The sequence below is a fragment of the Dryobates pubescens genome, chromosome 33 (genome assembly GCF_014839835.1).
Source record: "Dryobates pubescens isolate bDryPub1 chromosome 33, bDryPub1.pri, whole genome shotgun sequence".
Taxonomy (NCBI): Eukaryota; Metazoa; Chordata; class Aves; order Piciformes; family Picidae; genus Dryobates; species Dryobates pubescens.
The window spans coordinates 6,747,186-6,760,018 of record NC_071644.1 but is presented as its reverse complement, the minus strand read 5'-3'; the positions used below and the strand labels follow the sequence as shown (position 1 = coordinate 6,760,018).

The window sequence follows — 12,833 nt, the reverse complement described above, 5'->3', positions numbered from 1 at the left end:
ACCCCACATCCCACCCCACTGCAGCCCTTAAAGCAAGGCTCTGGGTACCCTCACCACACTCCACACCTCCTCCCCCTCCCCACTGCTGCTCCTAACCCCCTCCCACAGCTCTGGAAGCCCTCAGGACCGAGCAGCAGCAGGATGAGGAACCCCAGCAATGCTCTACCCCTGTACCATACCAACACTCCACCCCACATCCCACCCCACTGCAGCCCTTAAAGCAAGGCTCTGGGTACCCTCACCACACTCCACACCTCCTCCCCCTCCCCACTGCTGCTCCTAACCCCCTCCCAGAGCTCTGGAAGCCCTCAGGACCAAGCAGCAGGATGAGGAACCCCAGCAATGCTCTACCCCTGTACCGTACCAACACTCCACCCCACATCCCACCCCACTGCAGCCCTTAAAGCAAGGCTCTGGGTACCCTCACCACACTCCACACCTCCTCCCCCTCCCCACTGCTGCTCCTAACCCCCCTCCCAGAGCTCTGGAAGCCCTCAGGACCGAGCAGCAGCAGGATGAGGAACCCCAGCAATGCTCTACCCCTGTACCATACCAACACTCCACCCCACATCCCACCCCACTGCAGCCCTTAAAGCAAGGCTCTGGGTACCCTCACCACACTCCACACCTCCTCCCCCTCCCCACTGCTGCTCCTAACCCCCCTCCCAGAGCTCTGGAAGCCCTCAGGACCGAGCAGCAGCAGGATGAGGAACCCCAGCAATGCTCTACCCCTGTACCGTACCAACACTCCACCCCACATCCCACCCCACTGCAGCCCTTAAAGCAAGGCTCTGGGTACCCTCACCACACTCCACACCTCCTCCCCCTCCCCACTGCTGCTCCTAACCCCCCTCCCAGAGCTCTGGAAGCCCTCAGGACCAAGCAGCAGGATGAGGAACCCCAGCAATGCTCTACCCCTGTACCATACCAACACTCCACCCCACATCCCACCCCACTGCAGCCCTTAAAGCAAGGCTCTGGGTACCCTCACCACACTCCACACCTCCTCCCCCTCCCCACTGCTGCTCCTAACCCCCCTCCCACAGCTCTGGAAGCCCTCAGGACCGAGCAGCAGCAGGATGAGGAACCCCAGCAGCGCTCTCCCCTCCGTACCAGTGTAGGTGTGGAGGCACTCGCAGTGGAACATCTCAGCCTCTTTGACGTGGCAGATGCCACCATGGTGGCAGGGGTTGGGGTGGCAGGGGTCATTGCCACACTCTCCCACCCCACTGCCATAGAGGACATCGCTGCCTTTCTCCCTCAGGTCGTACATCTGGTTGTTGACATCCAGCAGGCGGATGCAGCCCTTCAGGCCGCCGGTGGCCGCCGTGCGCTCTGCCACCCTGCGGGGGACAAAGGGGGTGAGGGCTTTGATCCCCAAGAATGCAGAGGTGCTCCCAAGCAGCTGGGGTCAGCAGGACCTCGAGGGCCTCCTCAGCCCCAGAGATGGTCCACAACCACCCTTCAGTTCAGTCTGGAGGAGGCTGAGGGGAGACCTCACTGCTCTCCCTGAAAGGAGGGGGGAGCCAGGTGGGAGTTGGTCTCTTCTCCCCCTAATATCAGGGGATGGGGCAAGGGGAAATGGCCTCAAGGTGCATCAGGGGAGGTTGAGGTAGGAGGTCAGGAACAATTTCTTGCCTTTGAGAATGGTCAGGCATTGGCACAGGCTGCCCAGGGAGGTGGTAGAGCCCAGACCCCTGGAGAAACCTGTGGCCAGGGCACTTGGGGACACGGTTTGGTGGGCATGGGGGTGTTGGGTTGATGCTTGGACTCAATGCCCTTAGAGGCCTTTTCCAACCAAAGCAGTTCAGTGATTGTATGGTTTAATGGCCATGGTGGTGTTGGGCTTGATGATCTAAGAGGCCTTTTGCAACCAAAGTCATTCTATGGCTTAATGACCATGATGACAGTTGGACCCAATGCCCTTAGAGGCCTTTTCCAACCAAAGCAAGTCAGTGATTCTATGGTTTAAAGGCCATGGTGGTGTTGGGTTGATGCTTGGATTCAATGCCCTTAGAGGCCTTTTCCAACCAAAGCCATTCTATGGTTTAATGGCCATGATGGTGTTGGGCTGACAGTTGGACTCAATGCCCTTAGAGGCCTTTTCCAACCAAAGCCATTCAGTGATTCTATGGTTTAATGGCCATGATGGTGTTGGACTCAATGATCTTAGAGGCCTTTTGCAACCAAAGCCATTCTATGGTCTAATGGCCATGATGGTGTTGGGCTGACAGTTGGACCCAATGCCCTTAGAGGTCCTTCTGGACTCAATGCCCTTAGAGGCCTTTTCCAACCAAAGCAGTTCAGTGATTGTATGGTTCAATGGCCATGGTGGTGTTGGGCTTGATGATCTCAGAGGCCTTTTCCAACCAAAGCCATTCTATGGTTTAAAGGCCATGATGGTGTTGGGCTGACAGTTGGACTCAATGCCCTTAGAGGCCTTTTCCAGCCCAAAGGATTCTATGTCTCAGCCACCACCTCTGAGCAGGCTTGCAGCCCTGCTCGCAGCCGCAGCCTTTCTGCCCCCCACCCCGAAGGGGGCCAGCCCCCCTCGCTCACACAGCCATCTGGTCCTCTGGTGCTCCCCCAAGGAAGAGGTCTGTGTCGAGGTTGAGGCCGTCGGTGCCGGGGGGGCTCTCGCCGCTGACGTGGGGCTCGCCGTCCACCGCCAGCATCCCGCTGCGGCGGTTGCGGTTCACCACCAGCTGGTGCCACCTGCCAGGCTCCACACGCACCCTGCTGCTGATCACCCCCGTGCCAGAGCCTGTGTTAAACCTGCAGGGGAAGAGGGGAAGCGGGGAGAGGCTTGGGTTGGTGTCACTGTGGCAAGTTTAGGCTGGGTGCCTCCTGTGACTGCGCTGGAGGGAGGTGAGTGTTGGTCTCTCTTGCCATTCTCCTTCCTCCAGGAAGCCACAGGCTGAGGAGAAACCTTCTCACTCTCCACAGCTCCCTGGAAGGAGGCTGGAGTGAGGTGAGTGTTGGTCTCTCTTCCCATTCTCCTTCCTCCAGGAAGCCAGAGGCTGAGGAGAAACCTTCTCACTCTCCACAGCTCCCTGGAAGGAGGTTGGAGTGAGGTGAGTGTTGGTCTCTCTTCCCATTCTCCTTCCTCCAGGAAGCCAGAGGCTGAGGAGAAACCTTCTCACTCTCCACAGCTCCCTGGAAGGAGGCTGGAGTGAGGTGAGTGTTGGTCTCTCTTCCCATTCTCCTTCCTCCAGGAAGCCACAGGCTGAGGAGAAACCTTCTCACTCTCCACAGCTGCCTGGAAGGAGACTGGAGTGAGGTGAGTGTTGGTCTCTCTTCCCAAAGAGCAAGCAGCAGGACAAGAGGCCTCAAGTCGCACCAGGGCAGGCTGAGGTCGGCCATGAGGAGCAATTTCTTCCCCAAAAGGGTTGTCAAGGCCTGGCCCAGGCTGCCCAGGGCAGTGGTGGAGTCCCTAGAGGGGTTTCAAAGCCCTGGAGCCGTGGTGCTGAGGGTTTAGCGGCGCCCCGGCAGCGCTGGGTTGAAGGCTGGACCCCCTGACCCTTCCACCTCTCTTCCCACCCAACCCAACCCTCTGGCAGCGCTCCCCAGCACGCAGGGCTGTGGGGAAAGGCAGGGCACCCACCTGAGCTCCACAAAGCCCCCAACCAGGGCCAGGGAGATGAAGTCCTTGCCACGGTTCTGGCCGTTGTAGAGCAGCAGCCCGCTGAGCTCCAGCGCGCGGAACTCCATGGCGATGCGCACCGTGTGGTAAGCCTTCATCATCTTGAAGGCCAGGTAGGACCTGCCCCCAAAGCTGGGGATGAAGTACCTGATAGCTGCAAGAGCCAGGGGAGGGGAGGGAAAGGAAGAGAGGATGAAGTAGAGGAAGGAACAGAAGGGCCAGGGAGCAGATCAAGACCTGCCGTGAGCCTGGGGGTGTTTCCCTGCCTGTCCAAGGAGAGCTCCAGGCTCAAGCTCCTGTGTCCTCTGCCCCTGCCACTGCCTCCCAGATGCTTCTGCTGGTTGCAGCCACCTCCTCCTGTGATGGCCTGTCCCCAGGAGGCTGCTCCCAGGCTTATGGGATGTGTGGTATTCCTCCCCCAGCACTTCAGTGGTGTCCCAGTCTGCTCCTCCTAGGTGAGGACCTAGGTTGTTCCTCCCTCTGCCCAGCTGTCACATCCCCTGCGCTGTCAGCTGGGCTCTGCTGCACACACAGCTCCTGGTGCCTCAACCTCCCTGCTCCTTTCATCACTTTTATCTGTCCTCCCAGAGTCCCATGTGACAGATCCACAGGCATCACTCCTGGGTTTCATTTCTGGCAGCTGAGACTTTCCAAGCAGGCTGGAAGGCCAGGTCCTCTTAAAATGAGCAAGGCTGGGCACCCACATGGAGCAGGAGCTTCCAGGGCTCCAGCTTGCAGAGCTTCAGGGACAAAGGTTCTCAGCAATAAGCACTGACAACCACCCAGAGCCCCCCAGTGTGGCACCAAGCTGCCCATGGGAGCTCACAGGATCACAGAACCCCAGCATGCTGGAGTTGGAAGGGACCTCTGGACATCAGGGTCACCCACAGCAGCTTGCCCAGGATCACAGTGGCCAGGTGGGGTTGGAATCTCTCCAGAGAACACTCCACAGCCTCTCTGGGCAGGCTGCTGCTGCAGGGCTCCAGCACCCTCACAGCAAAGAAGTTTCTCCTGGGTTCCAGCTTGCCCCCGCTGCCCCATGTCCTATCACTGGGCCAGCACTGAGAAGAGCCCAGCCCCATCCCCAGGACCTCCACCCTTTAGAGCTCAGCACTGAGCAGCTCTCCCCTCAGGCTGCTCTCTTCCCCACGCAGCTTGCTGGAGGAGGTGGGGGGGGTCAGAGGCAGGGGCCTACCTTTCTCACAGACAGCTCCTCCTTTGCCAGCTGGGCAGCTGCAGGTGAAGTCCTTCCCATCATCCTCACAGGTGCCCCCATGCAGGCAGGGGTGAGAGTCACAGGGTCTCAGGGGCTTCCTGGTGGCGGGGGGCTGGCGCGTGGGCTTCCGGCGGGCGGTGGGGGGGAAGCTGAAGGAAGGTCTCTTGGTGCTGCCAGCCCCTGCTGGCCTGCTGAGGGGGTGCCCTGCCACCTCCTGGCGCAGGATGTGGGCTGTGGTGGCAGCTGCAGGCGTGCTGGACCTGCGGGTGGTGGCGGGAGCCATGGTGGTGGCCGTGGTGGTGGTCACAGTGGTGGTGAAGAGCCTGGGGATCCAGTCTGAAACACAGCACAAAGCCCTCTGCTCTCTAAGCCCTCTGCTCTCCAAGCCCCCAAGCCCGCTGCTCTCCAAGCCCCCAAGCCTGCTGCTCTCTGCTCTCCTAGCCCCAAAGACCTCTTCTCTCTGCTCTCCTAGCCCCCAAGCCCTCTGCTCTCCAAGCCCCCAAGCCTGCTGCTCTCTGCTCTCCTAGCCCCAAAGACCTCTTCTCTCTGCTCTCCTAGCCCCCAAGCCCTCTGCTCTCCAAGCCCCCAAGCCCTCTGCTCTCTGCTCTCCTAGCCCCCGAGCTCCTGCTCCAGCAGCTGCCTGCACAAAGTGTGTCTGCCATGGATGGTGCTGGCAAGACCTGCAGAGCCAACCAGCCTGATCCAAAGCCTAAAGCAAGAGAGGAGGACTGACCACAGACAGAGAGGGCTCACCAAAGTCCATGAATTTGACATGCTCATGTTGGGGCTTCTTCACCAGGATGGTCTTCTTCTTGGAAGCTTTGATCTGCTTCAGCAGGGCCCCTTGGATGTCAGCTGCTGTGTAGGAAGTGGCTGATCATAGCCAGGAGGAGAAGAAGAAAGGCAAGAGTGAAGATGTAGCTCAGCCAGCAGTGTCCCTCCCATCACACATCCAAGAGGCCACAGTCTCAAGCTGTGCCAGGGGAGGTTTAGGCTGGAGGTGAGGAGAAAGTTCTTCCCAGCAAGAGAGATTGGCCACTGGGATGTGCTGCCCAGGGAGGTGGTGGAGTCCCCATCCCTGGAGGTGTTCAGGAGGGGCTTGGATGTGGCACTGGGAGCCATGGCTTAGTTGTCAGGAGGTGTTGGGTGCCAGGTTGGCCTTGATGACCTCTGAGGTCTTTTGCAACCTGGTTGATTCTATGATTCCAAGGAAGGGGGGAGGGCAGTCTCAGACCTGGCACTGGGGGGAAAGCAGCAGCCCTGGGGTGGGGGTTGGGTAGAGCCTCAGGTTGGGGGAAGGGAAGCGCTGGGAGGCCTTTGGGGGCGCCGGAAGGGACCCTGTGTGCTTTGGGCTGCCTTTGCCATCATGCTGTGCAGCTGCTGTGCAGCACCAAGGGCTTTTCCACGGGGGCTCCTCCTCTCCTACCTGGGTCGAAGTGAGCCTCCACGATGGCTCGGACGGCGCTGCTCTGCCCCAGGTCGCGGACGCGGACGCTCCTGAAGTCCCTCCTGACGTCGGAGGTGCGGAAGAGCTCATCCAGCTGGGGGGGAGGAGGGGAAGGAGAGAAGACAAACTGTTCAGTGGGGAGAGCTGAACAGGAGCCAGCAGTGTGCCCAGGCGGCCAAGAAGGCCAAGGGCATCCTGGCCTGCAGCAGGAACAGCGTGGCCAGCAGGAGCAGCGAGGTCATTGTGCCCCTGTGCTCAGCACTGCTTAGGCCACACCTGGAGTCCTGTGTCCAGTTCTGGGCTCCTCAGGTTAAGAAGGACATTGAGAGGCTTGAAGGTGTCCAGAGAAGGGCAACAAAGCTGGGGAGGGGTCTGGAGCACAGCCCTGGGAGGAGAGGCTGAGGGAGCTGGGGTTGCTTAGCCTGCAGAAGAGGAGGCTCAGGGGAGACCTCCTTGCTCTCTGCAACTCCCTGAAGGGAGGTTGGAGCCAGGTGGGGGTTGGTCTCTTCTCCCAGGCAGCCAGCACCAGAACAAGAGGACACAGTCTCAAGCTGTGCCAGGGGAGGTTTAGGCTGGAGGTGAGGAGAAAGTTTTTCATAGGAAGAGAGATTGGCCATTGGGATGTGCTGGCCAGGGAGGTGGTGGAGTCCCCATCCCTGGAGGTGTTCAAGAGGGGCTTGGATGTGGCACTTGGAGCCATGGATTAGTTTTCAGGAGGTGTTGGGTGACAGCTTGGACTTGATGATCTCTGAGGTCTTTTCCAACCTTATTGATTCTCTGATTCTGATTCTATGATCTTGGCCATGGAAGACCTCCAGTCCCAGCAAGTCTCCTTGGTTGCAACCCCCAGGGCTTTGCATCCAGGCCTTTGCAAGCCTGACCCCTGCAGAGGATCACTTCTTGCTCCTCTTCTTTATGGCCTGCAGTCAGCAGTAGGGAAAAGGCTGCAGAAACAATGTGGGCCAAGTGAGCTGTCTCCATGGAGAAGAGGAGCAGAGCAGAGCCAGAGCAGAGCCACCTTGCAGCTCACAGAAGGATTTCTGTCTTCTGTGGCATCTAAGCCTTGCTGATCTCCTCTAAAGCTGTGTAAACCTGCTTAGGCACTCTGGAAAATCCCCCAGGGCCCCGTTCTGCATCTCTAAGTACCTGCCTGCCTTGTCAGATGTGGCTCCCAGGCACTGCAGGGCTTGCCTGGAGTCACATGAAGGAGACAGTGGCAGTCCAAGGCTTAGAGCAGCTCAGGGCTTTAACACCCAGCCTTGCACTGGGCCATCAGGCATCACAGCTAGAGGCTTCCTTCCCTCAGCTTCAAGGCAAAGAGAGTCACAGAATGGTTTGGGTTTGGAAGGGACCTCCAAAAGTCATCCCCCTGCAGCCAGAAGGGACATCCTCCACTAGATCAGCCCTGTGGAGCCTGACCTTGAATATCTCCAAGGATGAGGCCTCCATCACCTCCCTGGGTGATCTGTTCCAGTGTTCCCCCACCCTCATGGCAGAGAGCTTCCTCCTAACAGCCAACCTAAATCTAATTTCATCTCTAATTTAAAACCAATCAGCTGACTAATGGTCCCTTGGCCTGCTCTCCCCCTGTAACCCATGGCACAGTGATCTCAGAGTCACAGAATGGCTGAGGCTGGGCCTCAGAGATCATCTACTCCAACACCCCTGCCATGGTAAGGAGGCTAAAGAAGGTAGGAAGTGCAAAGGAGCACATCACACCCATGGGTAGGTTGCAGAGGGACAACAGGTCTCAGGAGTAGAGTAGCGTAGAGTAGAGTAGAGTAGAGTAGAGTAGAGTAGAATAGAATAGGAATAGGAATAGGAATAGACCAAACCAGGTTGGAAAAGACCTTTGAGATCATCCAGTCCAACCTATCACCCAGCACCATCTGATCAACTAAAGCATGGCACCAAGTGCCTCATCCAGGCTCTTCCTAAACACCTCCAGGGATGGGGACTCCACCACCTCCCTGGGCAGCACAATCTCTCTTTCTGGGTAGAACTTTCTCCTCACCTCCAGTCTAAACTTCCCCTGGCACAGCTTGAGATTGTGTCCTCTTGTTCTGGTGCTGGCTGCCTGGGAGAAGAGACCAACCCCCACCTGGCTCCAACCTCCCTTCAGGGAGTTGCAGAGAGCAAGAAGGTCTCCCCTGAGTCTCCTCTTCTGCAGGCTAAGCAACCCCAGCTCCCTCAGCCTCTCCTCCCAGGGCTGTGCTCCAGACCCCTCCCCAGCTTTGTTGCCCTTCTCTGGACACCTTCCAGCATCTCAACATCTTTCCTAAGCTGAGGAGCCCAGAACTGGACACAGGACCTCAGGTGTGGCCTAACCAGGAACTCTCATCCCATTCAGAGGGGTGCCTAGGACAGAAGGTCTGTGCCATGCCTGGGCAAAGAGAATGCAAAGCCTCCTGGCCTCCTCCTGGGGCTGAGGGGATGAAGGAGTGAATGAAGCTTTTGTGTCCGTGTTTGCATCCTCAGTGAGGGTGGGAAACACTGCCACTGTGATAGAGAACTGTCTGAAGCATATGGTCCATATGCCAGGCACACATCTGCTTGTAGGACTCAGCATGCTGAGGGCTTGCCAGCTTCTAAATGCAGCCTGGAAGCAGCTCCAAATATGTTAATCCCCTTGCAAAGATGCTTTGTGTTTGCTGAGCTACCCTGCAGGCTGCAGTGAGAGTGCTGCCACCCCACCCAGCACAGCCCTGGCTTCCCCATGTGCACACACTGCCATGCAAGGCCCACCTCCCCCAAGAGCTGGCAAGGCAGGGAGGCTCTCCTTAAGGATAGGAGGCTGGGTTGACACCAGCTGCTTCCCAAGCTGTGCAGCTGAACAGGAGGAGCAAAGGAGGTTTGGGCATGTCTGGAAGCCACAGTGGTGCCCTCCTGGTGAGGACAGCAGAGGGTCTGCAGTTGGAGAGGGTGGTGCTGAGGAGAGGGCTGTGCCTCTGGAAGGGAACACTTGGAGTTGAGGCATGTCATAGCATCACAGCATCACAGACCCATTGAATCATAGCATCAATAAGGTTGGACAAGACCTCAAAGATCATCAGGTGTCACCCAACACCTCCTGACTACTCAACCATGGCTCCAAGTGCCACATCCAATCCCCTCTTGAACACCTCAGCAGCACCTCCACTCCCTGGGCAGGGAACCCAGCACCAGCTCCACTCTCTAGGCAGGGAACCCAGCACCAGCTCCACTCTCTAGGCAGGGAACCCAGCAGCACCTCCACTCCCTAGGCAGGGAACCCAGCAGCACCTCCACTCCCTAGGCAGGGAACCCAGCAGCACCTCCACTCCCTAGGCAGGGAACCCAGCAGTACCTCCACTCCCGGGGCAGGGAACTCACCGCGCTCTCAATGCTCCTGGCTGTCTCCCCAAAGAGCTCTGACTTGGGGTCAGCCATCTCAGGTGTGTAGAACAGCTCCTGGCCTTCCACCTCCTCCAAGATGAGGACTCCTTGGAACACTTTGGTAGCTATGGGCAGGAGGGGAAAGAAGACAAAGGCCTTTAGAGGGCTCGGGGGCAGGCGGGAGGCGTGCGGCTGAGAGCTGCGCGGAGAGGTCGAGTCCCTGGGAGGGGGAAAGGGGGATGGCAGTGTGTGGGTAGTGCCAGCAGTTGGGGGTTAGTCTGGATGGGTCTGGGAGAGCACCATGGAGGATTAGTATCAAGAGGGTGCTGGAGCAGATGGCAAAGACCAGGCTGGAGATGGCAGCTTTTACCATACGGCTTCCTGCGAGCTCCGGCCAGGACAGCAGCCCCCTGCACCGGCTGAGCGACAAGAGAGAGACGTTAGCCACGGCAGCACAAAGTCAACACGGCAGGATCACACCTGGGCATGCACGGGGGGGCCACAGCAGGGCACAGTGTGGGCCCTGGCCAAGGAGAGGGAAGCAGAGCCCCTGCCCTGGGGCTGCGGGCAGCCCTGCGACACCAGACCGAAAGGGCGGCCGGAGCGCCGGCGGTGGAGGCTCCCTTCCGAGGGCTGCTGTGGAGGTGCAGAGGCAGCTTGAGAAAGGTTCCCCAGCGGGGGGGTAAGCAGCTGGGAAATCCCCAGCAGCTGGGAAGTCCTCAGCAGCTGCTGCTTTGTGGCTTAAAAGGGGAAGGTGGTGTCCAGAGGAAAAGGCTGGGGGGTGTCCTGCTGGAAACCCCCAGGCACAGGGGTCCTTAGGAAGGACTCGGTGAGGAAGTAGCTGGAAGGCATCCCCAGAGGAAGTTTTTAGGGGGAGGAGGAGGCGTGGGCAGGGCAACCAACACTCTGACTCAAAGCTCAAGTGTCTCCTCACCAGGGCCAGTGTGACAGGGGCTGTAAGCAGGTAAGAGATGCCCACCCTGGCCACGAGAGCCCTAGGAAGCACAGCGTGACTCACACAGCTCTGACCCTCCAGGACGCCCGCCAGGGACACTGCTCTCCCCAGCTGCCCTGGCACCAAACTGGGCCTGCTCAGCCCAGCTCCCTCTGCAGCCCCTGACAGACACAATGGGAATCCAGGGAATTCCCTCACCCCACCAAGTGGGAGCTCTGCAGAAGCCTGGCCAAAGCTCTGCTCAAAGATTCGAGGCTGGAGTAGCCAGGGAAGAAAGTGGCCACCTAAGGGAAGAAACCTGCGCTGCCCTGGCTCCTTGCGTGCCCAGCAGCACCCACCCAAGCACTGGGGCTGGCTGCTGGGGGCTGAGGCAGGTGGACACAACATCTGCCAGCTACCATGGGTCAGCAATGCCCTCAGGAACATCCCTCCAGGGACACAGCAGCCCCAGGTTAGGCCTCGGGGCTGTGCTCGCTGCCAGCCAGCCCAGCGCCCTGCCGCTGTCCCCACCAGGCAGCTCCCAGTGGCATCTGTCCCTCTCCTGCACCCTCCAAGAGCTCAGCCTGACTCCCTGGCCACCGAAAGGGAGCCCAGAGCCCAGCCCAGAGCACAAACTCACCGGGACAGTTGCTGCCTTCCGCGTCGGCAGCTGCAGTCTTGCCGTCAGAGCAGCAGCCCAGGGGGGTGTTGTAACAGGTTGCCCTCTCGATGGCTGGGGTGGAAGTGACCTGGCTTTCCTCCACCTCCTCTTCCCCTGCAGAGCATGAAGAGGAGCATTCACCAGCAGGAGGCAAGACCTCAGCTCCGTGCCAGAGAGCGAGGCTGAGGCACAGCTGGAGAGGCCGGAGGGGCGAGCTTCAGCCGGCGGCCGGCCCTGCGGCACCCAGCGGCTCCCACTCACCGGCAGACCCCGCTCCGCTCGACTCCTGGTCTCCGCTGATGCCCAGCTCTTGGTCTCCACTGCCTTCTGCGCTGCCTGACTCGGCGTAGGCAGGCTGGCTGGTGGCCAGGACCACGGGGGCGGTGGAGAGAGGGCGGACGGTGGTCTTGTAGGCGCCGTGGGCCGGCCAGGGGGTGGTGGCCGGCCTGGCCGTCGTGGCGCGCCGCGTCGTCGGCCGGCTCCGGGCGGTGGGGCTGGCCTCCGGCGGCAGGGAGCTGCCTGCTGACTCCGTGGGGGCTGGAGGCCGGGTGGTGAACCCCGGGGGGGGAGGCAGGATCAACTTGTCCAAGGGCAGCGTGGGCGGCGGCGTGGGCGGCGGCGTGGGCGGCGAGCCGTGGCTCGTGTGAGTGATGGGCTCTGCAAGGAGCAGCCGCACGCGGCCGAGGTGAGCGGGGACTGCTCTGGCAGAGGCTGCCCAGGATGCTGGGGAGGGGGCTGCAAACCCTCAGGCACCAGCCCTGGACCTTAGGCACCTGGACTTCGGGCACCTGCCCTGGACCTGAGGCACCAGCCCTGGACCTGAGGCACCAGCCCTGGACCTGAGGCACCAGCCCTGGACCTCAGGCACCAGCCCTGGACCTCAGGCACCAGCCCTGGACTTCAGGCACCAGCCCTGGACCTGAGGCACCAGCCCTGGACCTCAGGCACCTGGACTTCGGGCACCTGCCCTGGACCTGAGGCACCAGCCCTGGACCTCAGGCACCAGCCCTGGACCTCAGGCACCTGGACTTCAGGCACCAGCCCTGGACCTGAGGCACCAGCCCTGGACCTCAGGCACCTGGACTTCAGGCACCAGCCCTGGACCTGAGGCACCAGCCCTGGACCTCAGACACCAGCCCTGGACCTCAGGCACCTGGACTTCGGGCACCAGCCCTGGACCTCAGACACCAGCCCTGGACCTCAGGCACCTGGACTTCGGGCACCTGCCCTGGACCTGAGGCACCAGCCCTGGACCTCAGGCATCTGCTGTGCCACAGGGAGTCAGGCAGCAGTGACAAGCTGCAGAGCGAGGCAGCCAAAGCCCAGGGCAGTGTCAGGCCAGAGGGCTGGCAGTGCCCCAGCACCAAGAGCAGCAGACACTCACCGTGGCACTGCCCCACATGCTTCACAGTGATGACCTGGCCCTGCCTGCAGGCGATGGTCTTCAGCTGGCACTGGTCCCCATAGGTGACACCGTCAGAGCCACACACCTGAGAGGCAGAGAGGAAGCATGAGCTGCACTCTGGCCTCCTCCAAAGCCTTGGGCAACACAAACTGCTCTGCAGAGGTCCCTTGGAG

General features: G+C 60.2%; 1 protein-coding gene across 1 annotated transcript in view; it reads right to left on the bottom strand.

Annotated features, from left to right (window-relative positions):
- AGRN (agrin) overlaps nucleotides 1-12,833 on the bottom strand; it is a 151,892-nt gene that overhangs the window by 15,366 nt on the left and 123,693 nt on the right. The window contains exons 18-27 of the mRNA XM_054175724.1: nucleotides 12,640-12,745; nucleotides 11,517-11,912; nucleotides 11,235-11,369; nucleotides 9,658-9,785; nucleotides 6,286-6,400; nucleotides 5,613-5,732; nucleotides 4,839-5,195; nucleotides 3,605-3,797; nucleotides 2,560-2,775; nucleotides 1,114-1,343 (exon numbers count right to left, since the gene is read on the bottom strand). Of these exons, the coding sequence (XP_054031699.1) occupies nucleotides 1,114-1,343; nucleotides 2,560-2,775; nucleotides 3,605-3,797; nucleotides 4,839-5,195; nucleotides 5,613-5,732; nucleotides 6,286-6,400; nucleotides 9,658-9,785; nucleotides 11,235-11,369; nucleotides 11,517-11,912; nucleotides 12,640-12,745 (1,996 nt within the window). The remainder of the gene's footprint in view (nucleotides 1-1,113; nucleotides 1,344-2,559; nucleotides 2,776-3,604; nucleotides 3,798-4,838; nucleotides 5,196-5,612; nucleotides 5,733-6,285; nucleotides 6,401-9,657; nucleotides 9,786-11,234; nucleotides 11,370-11,516; nucleotides 11,913-12,639; nucleotides 12,746-12,833) is intronic.